Source organism: Hypanus sabinus, chromosome 9 (assembly GCF_030144855.1).
Source record: "Hypanus sabinus isolate sHypSab1 chromosome 9, sHypSab1.hap1, whole genome shotgun sequence".
Classification (NCBI taxonomy): domain Eukaryota; kingdom Metazoa; phylum Chordata; class Chondrichthyes; order Myliobatiformes; family Dasyatidae; genus Hypanus; species Hypanus sabinus.
This window is the reverse complement of record NC_082714.1, coordinates 1,281,277-1,307,354: the sequence shown is the minus strand read 5'-3', so window position 1 is coordinate 1,307,354 and position 26,078 is coordinate 1,281,277. Positions and strand designations below refer to the sequence as shown.

Sequence of the window (26,078 nt, the reverse complement as noted above, 5' to 3'; positions counted from 1 at the left end):
AGGTCCTGTCCAGAAAACTCTCGTTTTCGCAGATAAACCTGAGGTCATCCCGTTCTTTCTTCAGTACTGCAACATGCTCCTTCAGAAGCTGAATCTGGACACATTTTCCACAGCTGTAGCAGCCAGGGGCACCATCAGTGTCCCTGACCTCCCACATCATGCACATAGCACACTGAATCAGCTTAGTGGTCATGTCTTCACCCTGGCGTAGTCTCCTCCCTCAGCCTCCTCGCCGAAGACTCTCGAGCCAAAGACTAGCACTTCTCACACCAGATACTTCCCTCAACCAGGCCACTTTCGGACAGGCTGAAAGCGTGAAAAGAAAAAGATTGGTCAAGACAAATGTAGGTCCTTTACAGTCAGAAACAGGTGAATTGATCATAGGGAACAAGGACATGGCCGACCAATTGAATAACTACTTTGGTTCTGTCTTCACTAAGGAGGACATAAATAATGTTCCGGAAATAGTAAAGGACCGAGGGTCCAGTGAGATGGAGGAACTGAGGGAAATACATGTTAGTAGGGAAGTGGTGTTAGGTAAATTGAAGGGATTAAAGTCAGATAAATCCCCAGGGCCAGATGGTCTGCATCCCAGAGTGCTTAAGGAAGTAGCCCAAGAAATAGTGGATGCATTAGTGATAATTTTTCAAAACTCCTTAGATTCTGGATTAGTTCCTGAGGATTGGAGGGTGGCTAATGTAACCCCACTTTTTAAAAAAGGAGGGAGAGAGATACCGGGGAAATATAGACCGGTGAGTCTGACATCAATGGTGGGGAAAATGCTAGAGTCGGTTATCAAAGATGTGATAACAGCACATTTGGAAAGAGGTGAAATCATCGGACAAAGTCAGCATGGATTTGTGAAAGGAAAATCATGTCTGACGAATCTTATAGAATTTTTTGAAGATGTAACTAGTAGAGTGGATAGGGGAGAGCCAGTGGATGTGGTATATTTAGATTTTCAAAAGGCTTTTGACAAGGTCCCACACAGGAGATTAGTGTGCAAACTTAAAGCACATAGTATTGTGGTATGGTATTGATGTGGATAGAGAATTGGTTGGCAGGCATGAAGCAAAGAGTGGGAGTAAACGGGACCTTTTCAAAATGGCAGGCAGTGACTAGTGGGGTACCGCAAGGCTCAGTGCTGGGACCCCAGTTGTTTACAATATATATTAATGATTTAGACGAGGGAATTAAATGCAGCATCTCCAAGTTTGCGGATGACACAAAGCTGGGTGGCGGTGTTAGCTGTGAGGAGGATGCTAAGAGGATGCAGGGTGACTTGGATAGGTTAGGTGAGTGGGCAAATTCATGGCAGATGCAATTTAATCACTTTGGTTGCAAGAACAGGAAAACAGATTATTATCTGAACGGTGGCCAATTAGGAAAAGGGGAGATGCAATGAGACCTGGGTGTCATTGTACACCAGTCATTGAGCGTGGGCATGCAGGTACAGCAGGCGGTGAAAAAAGCAAATGGTATGTTGGCAGTCATAGCAAAAGGATTTGAGTACAGGAGCAGGGAGGTTCTACTGCAGTTGTACAAGGCCTTGGTGAGACTGCACCTAGAGTATTGTGTGCAGTTTTGGTCCCCTAATCTGAGGAAAGACATTCTTGCCATAGAGGGAGTACAGAGAAGGTTCACCAGATTGATTCCTGGGATGGCAGGACTTTCATATGAAGAAAGACTAGATCAACTAGGCTTATATTCACTGGAATTTAGAAGATTGAGGGGGGATCTTATTGAAACATATAAAATTCTAAAGGGATTGGACAGGCTAGATGCAAGGCGATTGTTTCCAATGTTGAGGAAGTCCAGAACGAGGGGTCACAGTTTAAGGATAAAGGGGAAGCCTTTTAGGACCGAGATGAGGAAAAACTTCTTCACACAGAGAGTGGTGAATCTGTGGAATTCTCTGCCACAGGAAACAGTTGAGGCTGGTTCATTGGCTATATTTAAGAGGAAGTTAGATATGGCCCTTGTGGCTAAAGGGATCAGGGGTGTGGAGAGAAAGCAGGTACAGGGTTCTGAGTTGGATGATCAGCCATGATCATACTGAATGATGGTGCGGGCTCGAAGGGCTGAATGGCCTACTCCTGCACCTATTTTCTATGTTTCTATGTAACTGGCCTATAGTTTCCCTTTTTCTACCCCTTTTTTGAAGGGTGGAGTGACATTTGCAATTTTCCAGTTTTCTGGAACCATCCCAGACTCTAGTGTTCTTGAAAGATCATCACCAATGCCTCCACAATTACTTTGGTCACCTCTTTCAGAACTGTGGGCTGTGCATCATCTGGGCCAGGTGACTTGCCTACCTTCAGCCTTTTCAGTTTCTCCAAGAACCTTCTCTTGAGTTATGGTAACCACACACTTCATGATCGATGGCACCTGGAGCTTCCATCACACTGCGATTGCCTTCCATAGTGAAGATTGACATAAAACACTCATTCAGTTCATCCGCTGTTTTGTTGTCCCCCATTATACCCCTCCAGCATTGTATTCCTGCAGTCCAATATCCACCCTCACCTCTCTTTTACACTTTGTGTATCTGAAGAAACTTTTGGTATCCTCTTTAATATTACTGGCTAACATGTTTTCATATTCTATCTTTACCCTCTTGATGATTTTTTAGTAGTCTTTCTTTGGTTTGGAAAAACTTCCTAATCCTATAATTTCCCATTAATCTTTGCAATGTTACATGTTCTCTCTTTGGCTTTTATGTTGGCTTTGACTTCTCTTATTAGCTCTTAATCTTTAAAGCACAGAAGAGGCCCTTGCTCACCAATAGGCCCATCTAAACTTGTGCCATCTGCACAACATTTGGCCTATGTTCCTGAGAACCTTTCTTATCTGTGTACGTGTTTGTTCAAGCGTCTTTTAAATATTGTTCACGTACTGACCACCCTCTGGTTGAAAAAGTTACCTCTCAGGTTCCCATCAACGTACTCCTCTTCCACCATAAACCCACGTCCTCTGGTTCTCGATGCCATTCCTCTGGGACAAAGATTGTATGCATTTGCACAATGAGTTACTACAGTAGCATAGCAGTTATTGCAAATGTATTATAGTCTGGGCGTCAGAGTGCAGAGTTCAATTCTGGCATGAGAAGGTTTGTCCATTTTTCCCATGGGTGTGTGGGTTTCCTTTGGGTGCTTCGCTTTCCTCCCACATTTGGTACTGGTTAGAGGGTTAATTAGTCACTGAGAACTGTCCTTTAATTAGGCTAGGTTTAAATAGGTAAGTTACGGCTCATTGCGTCGGAAAGGTCTGTACTGTACGGTATTGCTAAATAATTAAATAAATAAACCTGCTCTGTACGTGTTCCTTATGATTTTATATGCTGTAGCAAGGTCACCCCTCAATCACTGCTCCAATGAACAAACTCCCAGCCTGCCCAACCTCTCCTCCCTACAACCCAGACCCTCAACCTCTCCCCACAGCCCAGTCCCTTAAACTCTCCCCTTAACCTCTCCCCTCCACCCACAATCAACTACTCAACCACTCCCCTCAACCACTCCTCTCAACTCACAACCCAACCCCTCAACCACTCCCCTCAGCCCACAACCCAGCTTCTTAAACTCTCCCTTCAACTCATAACACAGCCCCACAACCACTCCCCTCCATTGACAACCTAACCCCACAACCTCCCCTCAACCCACAACCCAGCCCCTCAACCTCTCCCCTCCACCCACAACCAACCACTCAACCACTCCCCTCAACCTCTCCCCTCAACTCACAACCCAGCTTCTTAAACTCTCCCTTCAACTCATAACACAGCCCCACAACCACTCCCCTCCATTGACAACCTAACCCCACAACCTCCCCTCAACCCACAACCCAGCCCCTCAACCTCTCCCCTCCACCCACAACCAACCACTCAACCACTCCCCTCAACCTCTCCCCTCAACTCACAACCCAGTCTCTTAACCACTCCCCTCAACCCACAACCCAGCCCCTCAACCTCTCCCCTCCACCCACAACCAACCACTCAACCACTCCCCTCAACCTCTCCCCTCAACTCAAAACCCAGTCTCTTAACCACTCCCCTCAACCCACAACCCAGCCCCTCAACCTCTCCCCTCCACCCACAACCAACCACTCAACCACTCCCCTCAACCTCTCCTCTCAACTCACAACCCAACCCCTCAACTCACAACCTCACCCCTTAACCTCTCCACACAACACATAACCCAGCCCCTCAACCTCTCCTCTCAACTCACAACCTCACCCCTTAACCTCTCCACACAACACATAACCCAGCCCCTCAACCTCTCCTCTCAAGTCACAACCTGACCCCTCAACCTCTGCACACAACACATAACCCAGCCCCTCAACCTCTCCGCTCAACTCACAACCCAGCGTTTCAATCTCTCCCCTCAACTCACATCAGCAGAAATGATGACACTGTCTTTGTGTCTCAGCTTACCCTCCTGTGCATGAGGGGATTTGGAGGGTTTGCTGAGAGCATCTTGAGCTCTACCTAAGAGCAAGGTCTCTGCCTGAAGAGGCAGCTCAGGCCAGGAGCTCTGTGAGGGATCATAACACCATAAGACATAGGCCATTTGGTCCATCGAGACTGCTCCACAGTCTTACCACATGCAGGACGGTTGGACAGAAGAGACGGGATGTCCAAGATAAGGTAGATCTCGGACAATGACCCTGAGCTATAGCATTAAGAGATAAATGATGGAATGTAACAGGAGATAAGATGGTGCTGGAACTGCAAGAGGTGGTAGGTACAGTCTTGTATCGGACTGCAAGAGGCAGTAGGAATTGGACTTCCATGCGCCAAATCACACAGAGGGAAAAGTTCAAGATACATGTCGATGTCCCACTCTCTCCAGCTTTGCGGGGTGATCATTCCAACTGCTCTGTGCTTCCCCACCAACCAAAGCCCCCCCCCCCCCATTCCTTACAACTCATTCCACAGTAACTGCAGAAGATACAACAGCTGATTTTTGCTAGCTTCTGTCCCACCATCCAGAGACCCCCACAGTCTCTCCTAGTTCACATATGCCTCCTCCGTTCTCCTGTATTGCACTGTGTGGTCTCCTCAGCACGACAGGCATCATTCACTGAACACGTCTGGTTCACATGAGTGATAATGATGTCCTAGATGCTGGCCACTCTACTTGACCTCATTTCCACCCTGCCTTGTCTTGAAACTCCTGCATGTTATCTACAAGTCCAATGTAAGCTCAGCTCCAGTGTGAAATTCTATAATTCCAGATAACTGAGTGCGTCTGATGAAAGGTCAGTCGCACGCAACACTAACTTAGTAATTCTCTCTCTACGGATGCTGCCTGACTGGTCTAGTACTTCCTCCCCCCTCCTCCATTCCCCATCCCCCTTTCCCTCTCTCAAATTATCCTTGCCTGCTCTTCACTTACCTCTGGTGCTTCTCCCCCTTTTACTGTCTTTCTGTCCTCTTCTCCCATTTTCCAATCTGTATCTCTTTCTCCAATCAACTTCCCAGCTCTTTACTTCACCCTTTCCCCACCCCTCCCAGTTTCACCTATCACCTGGCGATTCTCCCTTTCCTCCCCCCACCTTTTAACTCCGACTCCTCATCTTTTTATCTCCAGTCCTGCTGAAGGGTCTCAACACAAAACGTCAACTGTACTCTTTTCCATAGATGCTATCTGGCCTGCTGAGTTCCTCCAGCATTTTGTGTGTGTTGCTTGGATTTCTAGCATCTGCAGATTTTCTCTTGTTTGTGATTTCTTGTTCATGCTTTGGTGAGACCACTCTCAATGGTACACTCATATCAACCTTCTCTGCAGTGGACCAGGGAAGATCTCATTCACCTTCCACAGAACTCATTTAATTGTAATTTCTAACCTCGGGCTTTGTGTTGAACCTACAGGGGTCCCAGATGCTCCAGTTCAGGTCTGGTTATCCGTTGCAGGCAGCACCTCCATACAGGTGACCTTCCAGGAACCTTTGAGTGTCAATTCTGCAGTGGTTACAAAATACAAAGGTGAGCTATGGGTTGGTGGCGTGACATTCAGGCTCAGGGATCAAAACCAACACCTTCTGGTATCCAATTGCAGTCTGTGATCTACTCCTCACATGCCTTTATGGGGGGAGGAGCTTTAATCACACCCACTGACTCTGTCCCAAGAGTGTAAGGAGATTGGGTCAAACGTTGGCCAATTAAACATCTTCATCAGATAGAACATAAAGTGTTGGAAGCACTCAGCAGCTCAGGCAGCATCTGAGGAGAGAGAAACTGACATAGAACTCTGCTTCACTGTCCACACATGCTGCCTTACTCACTGAGTGTTCCTAGAACGTTCAGATTTCCAGGATCTGTGGGACTCATTTTGTAGATTTTTCCTGACAATTAATTTCAAGTTACTGTGAAGTGATGAAGCAGAGGACACTGAATCTGTCATCAAATACCAACTCAGCACTCACATAATTTCTCTGATTAAGTTATCTTTTTAATTAGGAAACTGGCACACTCAAAAAGAAGCTTCCTTTGCACCACCCCATTATATACACCAGGGTCAGACACTGAGAAAAGCTCCCTCTGCACCATCCCATCATACACTCCTGGGGTCAGACACAGAGTGAAGTTTCCTTCAAATTGCCCCATCACACACACACCTGGGGTCAGAAACAGAAGGCAACTCCCTCTACACCATACCATCACACACTGTTAGGTTCAGACACAGATGAAAGTTCCCTCTGTTCCATCACATACATTTCTGGAGTCAGAAACAGAGTGAACCTCCCTCCACACCATCCAATCACACACTTCTGAGGTCAGACACAATGTGGAGCTGTTCTGATTGAGCTGGGAGAAATCGAGGGAAAACTACTGCATAAAGTTCGTGAGGACCTTTGGAGGTGGTTCGAAATGTCTCTTGGACATCCAAGTGAGTGGCTGGGTTAGCGTGGAAGCTTCGTTTGGAGTTTTTCTGCCAGCTTGGACTGGTTTGTTGACAGCTAACCGCATAGCACCCAGCTGCGGCCGCTGGCAACTCGCCAGGGAGCCAATTTGCTCTAAAAACTGGAGACAAAAGCCATTATTCTCCCACTGTGGTTCTTCCACCTTTATCGTTGTGACTCTCGTTCGGTGTAGGAGCCGAAGCATCTGTTGAGACATCTCAACCTCTTACGGCCTGGAAGTTCTGCAGGACCGATGGAGCCTTTCCTGGCTTTGGAATTTCTGGTACCGAGCCAGCAAGATATTGTTGAGTACAAACTTTTCCTGCCAGTTACTCAACTCGCTCCAGGACTTTATAACCAGCACCGCTGTATATTTCTCAATTCAGACACAGTGCCAGAATGCTGGACCGGTCTCCAGTGAGTCACAGGCCTTCATCACAGTTGCCTTTCCAGCCTCGGACAATGCCCTGTTCCGGTCGGTGAAAGTAAAACGCGGGGTGCGATGTATTTTGCGTCCTGGAACTTCTCTGGAAAAGTGTGGGGGCCATGGAGGACCTGAAGGGGAAGGATGGCATTTTGGCCATCAGGAAAGAGTTCGGGAAGGCAGTGTTTTATCTGAGGAATGATGAGTTGGTGCATCGGGCTCTCAGTAGGGGGATCATGGTGGAAAACATCTTTTTACAGATGGAGCTGGTGACAGCTCCCACACAACGCATCATCCTCGGTCATGTTAAGCCTTTCATCCCAACGAGGACCTGCTTCCCGCACTAGCCAGCTTAGGTCAAGTAAAGTCAGAGGTAACTGCCATCAGACACAAACTTAAGAGACGCACCCTCTGTAATGTAGTCTCTTTCCAGCATCAGGTATTCATGCAGCTGGAACAGGAGGACAGTGTTGAGAGCCGGTTTACTGTCCGGCACGAGGGGGTAGACTATCAGGTGTATTGGAGCTCTGAGTACCCACAGTGCCATGCATGCAGGGAGGTGGGGCACTTTCAGAGGAACTGTCCTGATACCCGAAACCCTAGCGAGTCCACTTCGGGCATCAATGCCCCAGCTACCTCTGCCCCTGATCCTCTTCCTGTGCCTGCCCCTACCCCTGTCCCTATTCCTACATTTGTTCACTCCCTGCTTCTGCCCCTGTAGTTCAGGTGGGAGATTTTCAGGCTACATGCAGGGAGGTTCAGGCGAGGGACAGGGTGGAGCCTGTGTGGAGCAAGAAAGCGAGGAAGAAGTCCAAACACCCTAACAAGTCGTCCCCCGAGACCGCAGAGCTCACGCCCATTTGCCCTGAAGTGGAGTGGGAGGCTCGGGAATGCGCAGGTGGACGGGGTGATGGAAGCGGAGAGTACTGTCCCATCCGTGAATCCTGCACCCGCATGCTCCTCTGGCTTGAAGAGGAGGAGGGAATGTTCCCCCAAGAGGGCAGGGAATGCAGATGCGGGGGGGGGGGGGGGTCCCAGGAAGGGGTTAGAATCTGGGTAGAGGTTGGTTCTAACCCTGAATCCCCAGATGTAGCCACCAGTCCTGTGGTAGGTGGTGTGGTTGTGCAGAAAGCTAGTGCTAGCCCTGTTTGAACAACTAAGACAGACCTGGAGCCCTCCACCCAGGACTTAGTAGTAAGTACCTCCCTGGAGGCAAGTGTATTGAATAATGTGAGCGGAGAGGAGACCAAGCTCCCTGACTCTCAGCATCAGGCTGCCCGTGGATCCCTTGGACCAGAGGTGCTGGGGTCCTGGGGAGGGTGATATACTGTGCATGCCGACCCCATCAACTAATGCCCTGCAGGGAGTCCCTGGGGATTATCTCTCGATTGTTGTAACTGTGGATAAGACTGATGCGACAGTGGAGCGGGCACGCTGTATCAGGGAACGACAGGCGGCAGCTGAAATCCTTCCTGGATGACCTGGTGAGGGACATCAGGGTGAGAAGCAGTCTTACTCCTTTGGGAAATGGTACCACTCGGGCCCAGAAAGCCAAAAAAGCAATTTGTACAACAAGCTGGAGGAACTCAGCAGGTCGGACAGCATCTGTGGAAATGAGCAGTCAACGTTTCAGGTCGAGACCCTTCGTCAGGACTGCAGAGCGAAGGGGCAGGGGCCCTGTAAAGAAGGTGGGGGGGGAGGGTGGGAAGGAGAGGGCTGGTAGGTGCTGGGTGAAAAACCAATAAGAGGAAAGATCAAGAGGTGGGGGAGGGGAAGCTTTCTGGGTCACCTGGCGAGAGAAATGGAGAGAGTTCTGCTCTGTATGGCTGTGGTGGGATTTGCCCACATCTGGTTTTAATGTCGGGAGTACACTAGGCGGTCGACAAAGAGGCGGGGCTCTGAGGTTGAGCAGCTTGATAGAACGTTGCTAGAGCCCTGTTTTGGTCCGACCGCTGGAGACCAACAGCATTGGCAGGAATACCAGGAGACGAGGACTCACTAAGGAACCTGCAGCTCCAGCAGTCGCGAGGTGCGTACATGAGGTCATGGATCCAAATGCTGCAAAATTTGGACCATGGCTCACCCTTCTTCTACTCGTTGGAGAAGTGGCTGCAAATTCAAAAGCAGCTAGTGGAGTTACTGGCTGCTGATGCCTCCTCCATCACGGACCCCGACAAAATTAACAAAGAAGTCCACTCATTCTATCAGTCCATATTCTCACCGGATCCGTCAAATGCAGAGTCGTGCAGTGAGGTCTGGAAAGATTTGCCTAAGGTCAGCCCAGAGGACGCAGTGAATCTGGACGCTCCCCTGACTCAGGAGGAGCTGCTTACTGCCCTTTGGCAACTCCGGAGGGGTAAGTCCCCTGGGTTAGGTGGACTGAGTGTAGAGTTTTACCAGGCTTTTTGGGATTTCCTGGGAGATGATTACAGCCTTGTCCTAGGGGAGAGCCTAGCCACCAGGGAAATGCCCCTCTCATGGCGATGAGCTGTTGTGGTCCTACTGCCCAAGAAGGGAGACCTCCGCCAGCTAAAGAACTGACACCCGGTCTCCCTCTTGTGCACGGACTACAAGATCTTCGCTTGGGCAATGGCCAACTGTCTTGGTTCAGTAATGAGACAGGTGATCCACCCTGACCAATCTTACACAGTCCTGGGCTGCTCCATCCAGGACAATGACCATCTAGTACGGGATCTGATCCACCTGCAACAGGAGACTGGGTCCAGGCAGCATTTCTTTCTCTTGTCTGGGAGAAGGCATTTGACTAGATAGACCAGAGTTTCCTGGTGGGCACTCTGCAGGCTTTTGGGCTCAGACCGTACTTCGTGGCCCGAGTTCGGCTCCTATACTCTGCCGCAGAGTGCCTTGTTAAGATTAATGGATCACTGACAGCACCCATTCCCTTCAGAAGAGGAGTACATTAAGGGTACCCCATGTCCAGTCAATTGTATGCGATCTGCTTTGAACCATTCCTGAGCCGCCTTCAGCAAAGGCTGATAGGTCTGGTTCTGCGTGAACTGGACATGGAGGTCGTCCTCTCGGCCTACACCGATGATGTACTCCTCAATGTGACAGATCTCAATGACCTGTGGATGCCAAGAAGTTTTCTCGGCGGCATCCTCCGCCAGGATCAACTGGGCGAAATTTTCCGGACTCTTAGTGGGTCAGTGGCAGGTGGACTCCCTGCCGGAGGAGATGAGAGCTTTTGAGTGGAGCACTAGACGTCTTCTCGATTTGGAAGTCTACCTGAGTCTTTCTGGGGAGACCTGGCTGGCGAACTGGCAGGACCCGGAGACGAAAGTCATGGCCAGGCTGGGGCGCTGGTCAGGTCTTCTCAGGGTGCTTTCCTATCAAGGCAGGCTGGAGGTCATAAACCAGCTGGTGGCCTCCATGTTGTGGTACCGGATGGTCACCTTGGCCCCTCCTGCCCCTTTGTTGCGAGAATGCAGATGAAATTAGTGGACTTCTTCTGGGGTAACAGGAAACACTGGGTCTCTGCAGCGGTCTTGAGTCTCCCAGTGGGAGAGGGTGGACATTCGCTGGTGTGTGTACGTACATGACTGGCAGCTTTCCACCTCAGGACTCTGCAGAGATTCCTGTATGCCGAGCACCCTCCCAGGTGGCACGTATTAGTGGCATTCTTCCTCCAGAGGGGCTGCTGTCTTCACAAAGATATGTGGCTACCCCGGTGGGCATCAGCCGTGCTGCTTTGTGGAGTCTGCCCAGCCTCTGTCAGGACCTACTGAGAGTCTGGAACATGGTTGCCTCAAGCCAGGAATCCCCTCCTCTGGCAGAGGGCAGAGTCCTGGCCGACCCTTGCCCTACCTCAGTGGGTGTCGGTACAGCTCAGGTGTGTGGACCGACTCAGGCCGAGCTGCTTGTCGGGCCCAGACCCCGCAACCTTATCTGAGAGCCGAGTCCACACAACTTGAGCCGTCTCTCCTTGACACTCACAATCCCATTCTGGGATGCAAGTAGGAGGTATCTGTATGGGCTGCTGCTCCACACCCTCCACTTCCTAGACCTTGTCCAACATTCCGACATGCCATGGCGGTCAGTCTTTCCACCTGGAGGTGAGGAGGGTCCCCACTGGAAGTTCTTCCCATGCACCTGGAGGATCTCAGCTGGAGGGTGCTGCATAGAGTGGTGCCCTGCAACGTTCTTCAGTTTGTACACAGATCTCCCACCCGCATGTCATTTCTGTGGGCTGGAGGGGACCGTGTACCACATGTACCTGGAGTGTGCGAGGCTGCAGTCCCTTTTTGCGTATTTGCGCAGGCTGCTTCTCGCCTTTTGGTTGCATTTAAGCCCCACCCTATTTATATACAGTCATCCAGTAAGGAGGGGGGCATGGAGGGATGAGGATGTCCTTGTTAACTTGCTCCTGGGGCTGGTGAAAACAGCCATCTGTGGGTCTTGGAAATGAGTGGTGGGAAGATCTGCCCGGGCAGACCGCCTGGCAATGCTTAGAGGGCATGTTCATGCTTGGGTAAATATTGAAAAGCAATACGCGCTGTTCGTAGCGACCTTAGAAGCGTTCTGGGACCGTTGGGCTCTGCGGGGTGTAAATGCCATCATTGATAGAGATGGGAACATTTTGGTTTAATGTGTATTGTCTATATGTAGTGAAGTAAATGTTTTAGTCACTGTTTTGTATATATTGTATAGCACCGATATTTGTAATAAAGGAATTTTGTAAAAAAAAAGGGGTCAGACACTGAGTGAAGTTCCCTCTACACTATCGAATCACACACTCCCGTGTCAGACACAGAGTAAGATTGACTCTACACCATCCCATCACACAGTCCCATGTCAGACACTTGACTCTACACCATCCCATCACACACTCCCATGTCAGACACAGAGTAAGACTGACTCTACACCATCCCATCACACACTCCGAGAAGAAGACCACAAGAAGGAACTGAAGTATAATTTTCAGGTTCAGGTTCCCCACCTCTGCCCAGTCAGCGAAAAGCATTTTGAAAAACTATCACAATTTTTCCATAGCAGATGTAATTTACATTGATGTTCCTGGTGCCAAAACATTCTGTAATCTGGAGTGAATGACTGCGTTGTGCCCGAGTGCTCAGAACTGACCCAGCACACAGAAACCTCCCACTCGATTGTGATTGTGGGATTGCAACATTACCGGTGAGCTGGACAGAGTGTCAGCTGATTTATGGAGTGCTTGAGAGGATAAGTCTGCTCAAGGGAAGAGTTTCTCTCAGCTCCTAAACACGTGAGCAGTGTGTTATAGTCGCTGCCTACCTGCTGCTTGCTGACAGTTTGTGATGGAGAGCTGGGCAGTGCCATGCTACCAGCAGTCCATAGTTGCTGTCTCAGAGTGCATGAAGAGTGTCAACCCCAGCAGTTCACACTCAATGTCCTAAAAAGCACATACAATTTCCACTCCAGGGTCCATCAGTCTCTGTCCCGGAGTGCAAAGACATTGTCCACTCTGGCAGTCCAAAATCACTGTCACTGACCCAGAGATACACACTGTCCACTCTGGCTGGCCACAGTCACTGACCCAGAGATACACACTGTCCACTCTGGCTGTCCACAGTCACTGACCCGGAGATACACACTGTCCACTCTGGCTGGCCACAGTCACTGACCCAGAGATACACACTGTCCACTCTGGCTGGCCACAGTCACTGACCCGGAGATACACACTGTCCACTCTGGCTGGCCACAGTCACTGACCCAGAGATACACACTGTCCACTCTGGCTGTCCACAGTCACTGACCCAGAGATACACACTGTCCACTCTGGCTGGCCACAGTCACTGACCCGGAGATACACACTGTCCACTCTGGCTGGCCACAGTCACTGACCCAGAGATACACACTGTCCACTCTGGCTGTCCACAGTCACTGACCCAGAGATACACACTGTCCACTCTGGCTGTCCACAGTCACTGACCCGGAGATACACACTGTCCACTCTGGCTGGCCACAGTCACTGACCCAGAGATACACACTGTCCACTCTGGCTGTCCACAGTCACTGACCCGGAGATACACACTGTCCACTCTGGCTGGCCACAGTCACTGACCCGGAGATACACACTGTCCACTCTGGCTGGCCACAGTCACTGACCCAGAGATACACACTGTCCACTCTGGCTGGCCACAGTCACTGACCCGGAGATACACACTGTCCACTCTGGCTGGCCACAGTCACTGACCCAGAGATACACACTGTCCACTCTGGCTGTCCACAGTCACTGACCCAGAGATACACACTGTCCACTCTGGCTGTCCACAGTCACTGACCCGGAGATACACACTGTCCACTCTGGCTGGCCACAGTCACTGACCCAGAGATACACACTGGCCTCTCTATCTGTCCACAGTCACTGACCCGGAGATACACACTGTCCACTCTGGCTGGCCACAGTCACTGACCCAGAGATACACACTGTCCACTCTGGCTGTCCACAGTCACTGACCCAGAGATACACACTGTCCACTCTGGCTGTCCACAGTCACTGACCCGGAGATACACACTGTCCACTCTGGCTGGCCACAGTCACTGACCCAGAGATACACACTGGCCTCTCTGGCTGTCCATAGTCACTGACCTGGAGATACACACTGTCCACTCTGGCTGTCCATAGTTGCTGACCCAGAGATACACACCGTCCGTAGTCACTGCCCCAGAGCACACAGACTGTCCGCTCCGGCTGTCCATAATCGGTGTCCCAGAAAACACATACAATATCCATTCTGATGGTCCGTAGACACTGGATAAGCCATGCACTGACCATTCTGGCAGTCTATTGTTGCTTTTGTAAAGTACAGGTACTGTCCACTCCAGTGGTCTGTAATAGATGTCACAGAGTGTACGCACACTATCCATTCGGGCAATCCATAGTCACTGACCCAGAGAACACCAACACTGTACATACCAACTGTCCATAGTCACTGACCCAGAGAACACCAACCAACTGTTCATAGTCACTGACCCAGAGAACACCAACACTGTACATACCAACTGTTCATAGTCACTGACCCAGAGAACACCAACACTGTACATACCAACTGTTCATAGTCACTGACCCAGAGAACACCAACACTGTACATACCAACTGTCCATAGTCACTGACCCAGAGAACACCAACACTGTACATACCAACTGTTCATAGTCACTGACCCAGAGAACACCAACACTGTACATACCAACTGTTCATAGTCACTGACCCAGAGAACACCAACACTGTACATACCAACTGTCCATAGTCACTGACCCAGAGAACACCAACACTGTACATACCAACTGTTCATAGTCACTGACCCAGAGAACACCAACACTGTACATACCAACTGTTCATAGTCACTGACCCAGAGAACACCAACACTGTACATACCAACTGTCCATAGTCACTGACCCAGAGAACACCAACACTGTACATACCAACTGTTCATAGTCACTGACCCAGAGAACACCAACACTGTACATACCAACTGTCCATAGTCACTGACCCAGAGAACACCAACACTGTACATACCAACTGTTCATAGTCACTGACCCAGAGAACACCAACACTGTACATACCAACTGTTCATAGTCACTGACCCAGAGAACACCAACACTGTACATACCAACTGTCCATAGTCACTGACCCAGAGATGCACACAGTCCACACCAGCAGTCCATAATCAGAGTCCCATAGCACACAGACCATCCATAGTTGCTGTCCCAGAGAGCACATGCACTGTCCACTCCGGCTGTCCATAGTCACTACCAGAGTGGATGAATAGTGTTAACTCCGGCAGTCTGTAGTTGCTGTCCCAGAGCAAACAGATTATCCATTCCAGCAGTCCATAGTGCTGTTCCAGAGCACGCACACTGTCCACACCAGCAGTCCATAGTCGGAGTTCTGGAGGGTATGGAAACTGTCCACTCTGGCAGTCCAAGGTTGCTCTCTGGGGGAGCACACACTCTCCACTCTGGCATCCCATAGTCGTTGTCCCTGACAGTATGTACGCTGTCCACTCTGGTATTTTGTTGTCGTTGTCCCTGGGAGTGCACGAGCACTGTCGACACTGGCAGTCCAGAGTCACTGTCCCGGAGAGCAGGCAGAACAACGAAGGTAGAATGAGGGAAGAGGTTCTGCTGAGGGAATTTGAGCAGCTAGGGATTAAATTAAAAAGAAGAACCAAAAATGGATTACTACCTGAGCCACGTGCAAATTGGCACCGGGTCAAGAACATTAGAGAGTTAAAGCATGGCTCAAGGATTGGTGTGGGAGAAGTGGGTTTGAATTTATGGGAAACTGGTGCCAGTATTGGGGAAGGAGGGAGCTGTACCAATAGGATGGGGCCACCTGAACCATGATGGGAGCTGGAAATATGGAAAGTAAGTAAAAGAGAAAAGAGAAGTAAGTAAAAGAGAAAAGTGTGGATAAAGATAAAGAAAAATCAAAAGATAAAAAAGAGAAAAGTAAGAATAGAATAAAGAAAAGACAAGTGCAAAAGAGAAAAAGATTACAAAATTTTAAAAGCACATTGAGTGTAAGGGCAGTTTATCTGAATGCCTGTAGTATTCAAAGTAAGATCAGTGAACTTGCGGCACTAATCAGCATAAGGGGGTATGATTTAGCAGCAATTACAGAGAGGTGGTTGCAGGGTGGAGAGGATTGGGAATTAAATATCCAAGGATATCAAGTAATACAGAAGGATAGGTAGGAAGGTAAGGAAAATGGGGTAGCGCTCTTAATTAAAGATGTGGTTAGGGTGATAGTGAGAGATGATATAAGATCTAAGGAGCAGAATGTTGAATCCATCTGGGTAGAGATTAGGGGAAAAATCACTGGTGGGAGTTGTCTATCAGCCACTGAATAATAACACTACAGTGGCACAGGCAATAAACAGAGAAATATCTGAGGCATGTGAGAATGGAACAGCAGTTATCATGGGGGACTTTAACTTGCACATAGATTGGGTGAATCAAGTTGGTCCAGACAGCCTTGATCAGGACTTCATAGAATGCATCCATGATGGCTTTCTTGATCAGCATGTTACTGAACCTACAAGGGAACGTGCTATCTTAGATCTGGTCCTGTCCAATGAGACAGGTAAAATTAGTGATCTTGTAGTCAGGGATCCTCTTGGAAAGGGTGATCACAATGAGTTCCTCAATAGTTCAATAGTTGCAATAGTTCAATCTAAAACCAGCGTACTATGCCTAAACAAAGGAGACTACAAAGGGATGAGGGAGGAATTTTCTAGTGTAGACTGTGAACACAGACTATATGGTGGGACAGTTGAGGAACAGTGGAAGACTTTCAAAGAGATTTTTCACGATGCTCAGTTAAAAGCAAGGACAGTAATGGTGGAGAGAGCCAGCCTCGGATAACTCCAGGAAATAAAAAAAGGCATTGAGCTAAACGCTCATGCATACAAAGTTGCTAAGAGTAGTGGGAAACTGGAAGACTGGGAAAACTTTAAGAAGCAACAAAGTACCATTAAGCGAGCAATAAAGAAAGGGATGCTAGATTATGAAAATAAACTAGCACAGAATATAAAAACAGATAGTAAAGGTTTTTATAATTATATGAAGTGGGAAAGGGTGGCCAAAGTGAACAGAGGATGAGAAGGAGGAATTGGTAATGGGTATTGGGTATTGATATTGGGTAATGATATTGGGAATTGATATTGGGTAATGAGGCCAAGCCTTTGAATGACTATTTTGTGTTGATCTTCAGGATGGAGGACACGTCTAACATGCCAAAGAGAGATGTTATGAATGTGATTGGAGGTGAGGACCTCGATACAATAGCTATCTCTAAAGATGTTGTGCTGAGCAAACCTGTGGGCCTGAAGATAGATGAAGTCCCCTGGTCCTGATGGAATGCATCCCAGGACACTGAAAGAAATAGCAGAAGTTGTAGTAAAGGCTTTAGTGATAATTTATCAAAATGCTTTGGACTCTGGGCAGGTCCCAGCAGATTGGAAGATGATGAATGTCACACCACTGTTCAAAAAAGGATATAGGCAAAAGGCAAGTAACTATAAGCCAGTTAGTTCAACATCTGTAGTTGGGAAATGCTTGAAGCTATCATTAAATAAGAAATAGCAAGGCATCTGGAAAGAAATTGATCCATTAGGCAGACGCAGCATGGATTCAGCAAAAGCAGGTCATGTTTGACAAATTTACTGGAGTTCTTTGAGGATATAACAAGTGCAGTGGATAAAGGGGAACTGATGGACATTATTTATTTGGATTTCCAGAATGCATTCGATAAGGTGCCACATCCATAAGATAAGGATGGATAGAGTTGGGGATGATGTATTAGTATGGATAGAGAATTAATTAACTAATAGAAAGCAGAGAGTTGGGATACATGGGTATTACTCTGGTTGGAAATCAGTGGTGAGCGGTGTGTCACAGGAGTCAGTGCTGGGCCTGCCAACAGTTTATGATATTCATTAATGATCTGGAATAGCGGACTGAGTGTAGTGTATCTAAGTTTGCTGATGATACTAAATTGAGTGAAAAAGTAAATTTTGCAGAAGATACCGAGAGTCTGCAGAAAGATATAGATAGGTTAAGTGAGTGGGCAAGGGTCTGGCACATGGAGTACAATGTTGGTAAATGTGAGGTTCTGCACTTTGGAAAGAAAAATAAAAGAGCTGATTATTATTTAAATGGTAAAAATTTCAGCATGTTGCTGTGCAGAGGGACTTGGGAGTGTTTGTGTAAGAATTGCAAAAGGTTGCTGGCTATCAAGAAGGCAAATAGGATGGTCTTCTAGGGATTGAATTTAAGAGCAGTGAGGTTATGCTGCAACTGTATAGGGTACTGGTGAGGCCATACTTGGAGTACTGTGTGCAGTTCTGGTCTCCTTCCTTAAGGAAGGATATGCTGACTTGGGAGGTGGTGCAGAGGAGGTTCACCAGGTTGCTTCCAGAGATGAGGGGCTTAGACAATGAGGAGAGAGTGAGTCATCTGGGACTGTACTCACTGGAATTCAGAAGAATGAAGGAGATCTTATAGAAACATATAAATTATGAAAGGGATACATAGGATAGAGGCAGAAAAGTTGTTTCCATTGGTAGGTGAGACTAGAACTAGGGGACATAGCCTCAAAATTCTAGGTAGTGGATTTAGGATGGAGATGAGGAGGAACTGCTTTTCCCAGAGGGTGGTAAAGCTGTGGAATTCACCCAATGAAGCACTGGAGGCTACCTCAGTAAATATATTTAAGACAAGGTTGGATAGATCTTTCCTTAGTAGGGGAATTAAGGGTTATAGAGTAAAGACGAGTAGGTGGAGATGAGTCCATGGCCAGATCAGCCATGATCTTATTGAATGGTGGAGCAGGCTCGATGGTACAGATGGCCAACTCCTACTCCTATTTCTTATGTTCATATGTTATGGTTCCACTCCAACAGTCCATAGTTGCTGTCCCAGAGCATACAGACTATCCACTCCAGCAATTCATAGTCGCTATCCTAGAAAGTATGTACATTATCCATGCTGGTGGACCATAGTCGCTGTCCTGTAGAGCACATGCACTGTAAATTCCAGGTCCAGATCACGCACACTATCCATATCAGCAGTCCATAGTCGCAGACCCAGACACGCACACTGTCCACTCCGACAATCCAGAGTCACTGTCCCAGAATGCATAGACACTGTCTACTTCAACAGTCCATAAGAACTTAAGAAATAGGAGTAGGAGTAGGCCATCCAGCCCATCGTGCCTGCCCTACCATTCAATACGATCATGGTTGATGTGTCCGTAAACTCTGCTCCATCTACCTGCCATTTCCCCATAACCCTTAATTCCCCTAAAATGTAAAAGTATATCTAACTGTATCTTAAATATATTTAGTGAAGAAGCCTCAACTGCTTCCCCAGGCAGAGAATTCCACAGATTCACCACTCTCTGGGAAAAACAGTTTCTCCTCATCTGCATCCTAAATCCTCTCTCCCCAGAATCTTGAGGCAATGTCCCCTAGTTATAGTCTCACTTACCAATGGAAACAGCTTTCCTACTTCTATCTTAACTATCCCTTTCAAAATGTTGTATGTTTCTATAAGATCCCCTCTCACTTTTCTGAATTCAGAGAGTATAGTCCCAGGCAACTCAATTTCTCCTCATAGGTTAACCCCTTCATCCCCAGAATCAACCTGGTGAACCTCCTCTGCACTGCCTCCAAAGCCAGTATATCCTTCCTCAAGTATGGAGTCCAGAACTGCACGCAGTACTCCAGGTTCAACCTCACCAGTACCCTGTATTGTTGCAGCGTGACCTCCCTGCTCTTGAATTCAATCCCTCTAGCAATGAAGGCCAACATTCTGCTTGCTTTCTTAATAACCTGTTGTACCTGCAAGCCAACTTTTTTGCGATTCATGAACAAGCACTCCCAAGTCCCTCTGCACAACAGCATGTTGCGATCTTTTACCATTTAAATGATAATCTGCTCTTCTATTATTCCTTCCAAAGTGGATGATCTCGCATTTACCAACATTGTATTCCATCTACCAGACCTTGGCCCACTCACTTAACCTATCTATATCCCTCTGCAGACTCTCCACATCCTCTGTACAATTTGCTTTTCCACTCAGTTTAGTGTGATCAGCAAATTTTGCTGCGCTACACTCAGTCCCCTCTTCCAAATCATCAATGTAAATGGTAAACAGCTGCAGGCCCAGCACCGACCCCTGTGACACCCCACTCACCACTGACCGCCAACCAGAGAAACACCCATTTATACCAACTCTCTGCCTTCTATCCATTAACCAATCCACTATCCATGCCAATACACTTCCTCTGACTCCATGCATCCGTATCTTATTTATAAGTCTCTTGTACGGCACCTTATCAAACGCCTTGTGGAAATCCAAGTATACAGCATCCACCTATTCCCCTCTATCCACTGCACTCATTATGTCCTCAAAGAATTCCAGTAAGTTTGTCAAACAGGACCTGTCCTCTCTGAATCCATGCTGCATCTGTTTAATGGAACCACTCCTTTCTAAATGCTTCACTATTTCCTTCTTAACGATAGCTTCAAGCATTTTCCCGACTACAGATGTTAAGCTAACTGGCCTATAGATGCCCATTTTTTGTCTACATCCTTTTTTAAAAAGAGGCGTGACATTTGCTGTCTTCCAATCTGCCAGGACCTGCCCAGAGTCTAGAGAGTTTTGATAAATGGTTACCAACACGCATCTACTATAACCTCTGCCAATTCCTTCAGCACCCTGGGATGCATCCCATCAGGACCAGAGGACTTATCTACCTTCAGGCCCTCTAGTTTGCCCATCACTAACTCTTTAGTGGCAGTGATTTTATCGAGGTTTTCACCTCCCATTTTGCCCATAACACCCTTCTTTGGCATGTCAGACGTGACCTCCACCATGAAGTCCAACTCAAAACAGTTGTTCGATGCATCGGCCATTTTCTTATCACCCAATATCAATTTCTCCTTCTTGTCTTCCAAGGGACCTATGCTGACTTTATCCACCCTCTTCTGCTTTATATGTGAATAAAAACTTTTGCTGTCTATTTTTATATTTTGTGCTAATTTACTTTCATGCTCTATCTCCCCTTTCCTTAGTTCTTGTTTAGTTGTTCTTTGTTGCTTTTTAAAGTTTTCCCCATCCTCCAGTCTCCCAGTACTCTTTGCGACTTTGTACACATGAGCTTTTAATTTGATACTATCTTTTATTTCCTTAGTTATCCAAGACTGGCTCTCCCCACACCTACTGCCCTTACTTTTGACTGGTATATACTTTTGTTGAGCACTGTGAAAAGTCTCTTTGAAAGTATTCCACTGTTCCTCAACTGTCTTACCAAATAGCCTGTGCTCCCAATCCACATTGGCCAACTCCTCCCTCATCCCGTTGTAGTCTCCCTTGTTCAAGCATAATACATTAGTTTTAGATCTAACCATTTCATCCTCCATCTGAATGCGAAATTCAATCATACAATGATCACTCTTTCCAAGAGGATCCCTGACTACAAGATTGTTAATCCTACCTGTCTCATTGCACAGGACTAGATAATAGACAATAGGTGCAGAAGTAGACCGTTCGGCCCTTCGAGCCTGCACCACCATTTTGAGATCATGGCTGATCATCTACTATCAATACCCGGTTCCTGCCTTGTCCCCATATCCCTTGATTCCCCTATCCATAAGATACCTATCTAGCTCCTTCTTGAAAGCATCCAGAGAATTGGCCTCCACTGCCTTCCGAGGCAGTGCATTCCAGACCCCCACAACTCTCTGGGAGAAGGTTTTTCCTTAACTCTGTCCTAAATGACCTACCCCTTATTCTCAAACCATGCCCTCTGGTACTGGACACTCCCAGCATCTGGAACATATTTCCTGCCTCTATCTTGTCCAATCCCTTAATAATCTTATATGTTGCAATCAGATCCCCTCTCAATCTCCTTAATTCCAGTGTGTACAAGCCCAGTCTCTCTAACCTCTCTGCGTAAGACAGTCCGGACATCCCAGGAATTAACCTCGTGAATCTACGCTGCACTTCCTCTACAGCCAGGATGTCCTTCCTTAACCCTGGAGACCAAAACTGTACACAATACTCCAGGTGTGTTCTCACCAGGGCCCTGTACAAATGCAAGATCTAAGATAGTATTTTCCTTTGTAGGTTCACTGACATGCTGCTTGAGAAAGCCGTAATGGATGCATTCTATGAAGTCCTCCTCAAGACTTCCTTGACCAACCTGATTCACCCAATCAAAGTGGAAGTTAAAATCCCCCATGACAACTGCTGTCCCATTCTATTCTTACAAGCCTTAGTTATTTCTTGGTTAAACCTCTGCCGCTGCAATATTTCATTAGGTGGCCTATGGACAGCACCCACCAGTGATTTTTTTTCCTTTACTGTTCTCAATCTCTACCCAGATGGACTCAGCATTCTGCTTCGTAGATCTTATATCGTTTCTCACAATCGCCCTGATCTCATCCCTAATCAAGAGTGCCACCCCACTTCCTCTGCCTTCCTGCCTATCTTTCCGTATTACCTGATACCCTTGGATATTTAATTCCCAGTCATCTCCACCTTGCAACCAGTTTTCTGTAATGGCCACTAAATCAAATGCCTTGGTACTGATCTGTGCCACAAGTTCACTAATCTTGTTTCTAATACTATGGGCATTTAGATAAAGTGCCCTTATACTCATTGTCCTTTTGGAATCTAGTGACCTATGCGATTTTTGCCTTTTACTTTTATGCACTCTACTCTTACTTTTTTCTTCACTAATTCTAGCTTTGGTCTCTGCATCACTTCCCTCTTCTTTTCTGTGTGGGTTCCCATCCCCCTGTCATATTAGTTTAAAGCCTTCCCAACAGCACTAGCAAACAATCTCCCTAGGACATTTATCCCAGCCCTGCCCAGATGTAGACTGTCTAGACACTACTGGTCCCACCTCCCCCAGAGGCGGTTCCAATGCCCCAAGAATCTGAAACCCCACTCAAGCCACATATTCATTCTAGCTATCCTGCTATTCCAACTCTGGCGAGCACATGGCGCTGGTAATAATCTTGTGATGATTACTTTTGAGGTCCTACTCTTTAATTTAATTCCTAGCTCCCTAAATTCAGCTTGTAGGACCTCATCCCACTTTCTTCCTATATCGTTTGTACCTACATGCACCATGACAGCTGGCTGCTCACTCTCCCCTTTCAGAATGCCCTGCAGCCTCTCCGAGACATCTCTAACCCATGCACCCAGGAGGCAACACACCAAACGGGAGTCCCGTTTGCGGCCACAGTGGCTCCTCTCCATTCCCCTTACCATGGAATCCCCTACCAGAACAACTCTGCCACTCTTTTTCTTGCCCTCGTGCAGCAGAGCCACCCATGGTGCCTTAATCCTGGCTACTGCTGCCTTCACCTGATGAGCCATATCCCCCGGCAGACTCCAAAGCGGTATATCTGTTTGGGAGGGAGATGACCACAGGAGACTCCTGTACTATCTTCCTGCTACTACTCTTCCTGTTGGTCACCCATTCCCTATCTTTCCTTAGATCCTTAAACTGTGGTGTGACCAACTCATTAAATGTGCTATCCACAACATTCTCCGCATCTTGGATGCTCCAGAGTGAATCCATGTGCTGCTCCAGTGCTACCACGCATAGACACTGTCTACTTCAACAGTCCATAGTCACTGTCCCAGAGTGCAGACACACTGCCACTCCAGCATCTATAGACACTGTCCTGGAGTGCACGGACACTGTCCCCTCCTGCAGTGTATAGCCTCTGCCCCGGAGCATGCACACTGTGCACACTGCCAGCCTATAGCCTCTGCCCCGGAGCATGCACACTGTGCACACTGCCAGCCTATAGCCTCTGCCCCGGAGCATGCACACTGTGCACACTGCCAGCCTATAGCCTCTGTCCTGGAGCATACACACTTTCCACTGATTTTCAAGAGGTACATTTACTTATTCACAGTGATTTTCCTTCTCTGCAGCCATTTTGGAAAAATTGGCTACCAGACCATAGTGAAGCTGTGAATTTCTCAAACACTTCTTGATTCCCTTCCCCTTGGAAGATTGAAGTTGCAGCTTTTGTGAGTTCATCCTGTCCCTCTGTCACCTTGTAGTTGAGTGGAGCACATTCGATGATTTCAGCTCAATCACAGGAGAGAGCATTCTGGAAGGCATAAAGACGCTGACCTGCACGGTGACCGGACTGGTGACCGTAAGTAGCACCGACCATTCTGGTACTGGGCTTGGGGAATGACAGGTTACCAGCTTGTGAACAATGATACAAGAGGGGAATTCACACACATTTCAGGTACTGGACTTAGCGAATCACAGGATACAGGCATAAGACCATAAGATATCAGAGCAGAATTTAAACCATTTGGCCCATTTGGTCTTCTCTGCCATTTCATCAAGGCTAATCCATTTTCTCTCTCCGTCCCCATCTCCTGCCCTCTCCCTTTATCCCTTCAAACCCGGACTAACCAAGAATCTATCAACCTTTGTCTTAAATATACCCAATAACCTGGTCTCCGCTGCCGTTTGTGGCATTGAATTCCACCGATTCACCACTCACTTGCTAAAGAAATTCCACCTCATCTCAGTTCTAAAAGGACACACGTCTATTCAGAGGCTGTGTTCTCTGGTCTCAACCTCCTCCACCACAGGAATACTCTATCAAGGCCTTTCACCGTTCAATGGGTTTCAATGAGATTACCCCTCATTCTTCTGAATTGTAATGCTCTTCATGTAACAAGCCATTCAATCTTGGAATAATTTTTGTGAACTGCCTTTGAACCCTTTCCAGTCTCAGTACCTCCTTTCTCAGATAAGGGGCCCAAACCTGCTCACAATACTCCAAGTGAGACCTCACCAGTGCTCTATAAAGTCTCGACATTACATCCTTGCTTTTATACTCTAGTCCTCTTGAAATGAATGCCAACATCGCATTTGCCTCCATCACCAAAGACTGAACCTGCAAATTAACCTTTAACTGTTTGAGTCACTATGCAGGATTCAGTTTTGTTTTTGAATGTTCTTGTTCACTTCAACTGTTTGCATGACTTCTATTTTTACTTCCTGTACAGTAAGTGTTGGTCATTTGTTTTTATTTTTATTTTTTTCTTTAATTGGTTCTTTTGGGTTTCTTGCTTTCTAGCCACCCGTGAGCAAACAGATCTCATGGTTGCATAATTTATACATGAATAAATCTTGAATCTCAAAATGAGGGGGAAGCACTGATTGACTGGACACTGACTCCAGACACACTGACTGGACACCGACTCCAGAAACAGTGGCTAACCAGACACTGGCTCCAGAAACACTGACCGGACACTGACTGACCAGACACTGACTCCAGACACACTGACCGGACACTGACTGACCAGACACTGACTCCAGAAACACTGACCGGACACTGACTGACCAGACACTGACTCCAGAAACACTGACCGGACACTGACTGACCAGACACTGACTCCAGACACACTGACCGGACACTGACTGACCAGACACTGACTCCAGAAACAGCGGCTAACCAGACATTGACTACAGACACACTGACTGGACACTGACCGGACACTGACTCCAGAAACAGTGACCAGCCAGACACTGACTACAGACACCCTGACAGACTGGACACTGACCAACTGGACACTGACTATGGACATACTGACTGAGCAGACACTGACTCCAGAAACACTGCCCGACTGGACACTGACTCCAGACACACTGATGGATTGGCCATTGATTCTCCTTTGTCTATCCTTGTTGTTTCTTCAAAAGAATTCCAATAGATTTGTCAGGCAAGATTTTCCCTTAAGGTAACCATGCTGATTTTGGCCCATTTTTTCATGCGCCTCCAAGTATTCCAAAACCCCATCCTCAGCAATTGACTCCAACATCTTCCCAACCACTGAGGTCAGGCTAACTGGTCTATAATTTCCTTTCTTCTTCCTCTCTCATTTGAAGAGTGGGGTGATATTTGCAATTTTCCAGTCCTCCGGAACCATGCTGGAATCTAACGGCTCTTTAAAGATCATTACTAATGCCTCTACAATCTCTTCAGCTCCCTCTTTCAGAACCCTCGAATATAGTCCATCTGGTCCATGTGACTTATCTACCTTCAGACATTTCAGTTTCTAAAGCGCCTTCTCCCTAGAATGGCAATGTAACTCACTTCTACCCCCTGATACTCGAGTGCCTGGCACACTGCTAGAGTCTTCCACAGTGAAGACTGATGCAAGATACTTATTCAATTTGTCCGCCATTTTCTTGTCCCCC

General features: G+C 47.5%; 1 protein-coding gene across 2 annotated transcripts in view; it reads left to right on the top strand.

The window, feature by feature from the left end:
* The window catches only part of LOC132398992 (ankyrin-repeat and fibronectin type III domain-containing 1-like), a 755,630-nt gene that overhangs the window by 590,250 nt on the left and 139,302 nt on the right, over nucleotides 1-26,078 (top strand). For both annotated transcript variants that reach the window (XM_059978830.1, XM_059978831.1), the window contains 2 exons: nucleotides 5,867-5,980; nucleotides 23,915-24,012. In XM_059978830.1, the coding sequence (XP_059834813.1) occupies nucleotides 5,867-5,980; nucleotides 23,915-24,012 (212 nt within the window). The remainder of the gene's footprint in view (nucleotides 1-5,866; nucleotides 5,981-23,914; nucleotides 24,013-26,078) is intronic.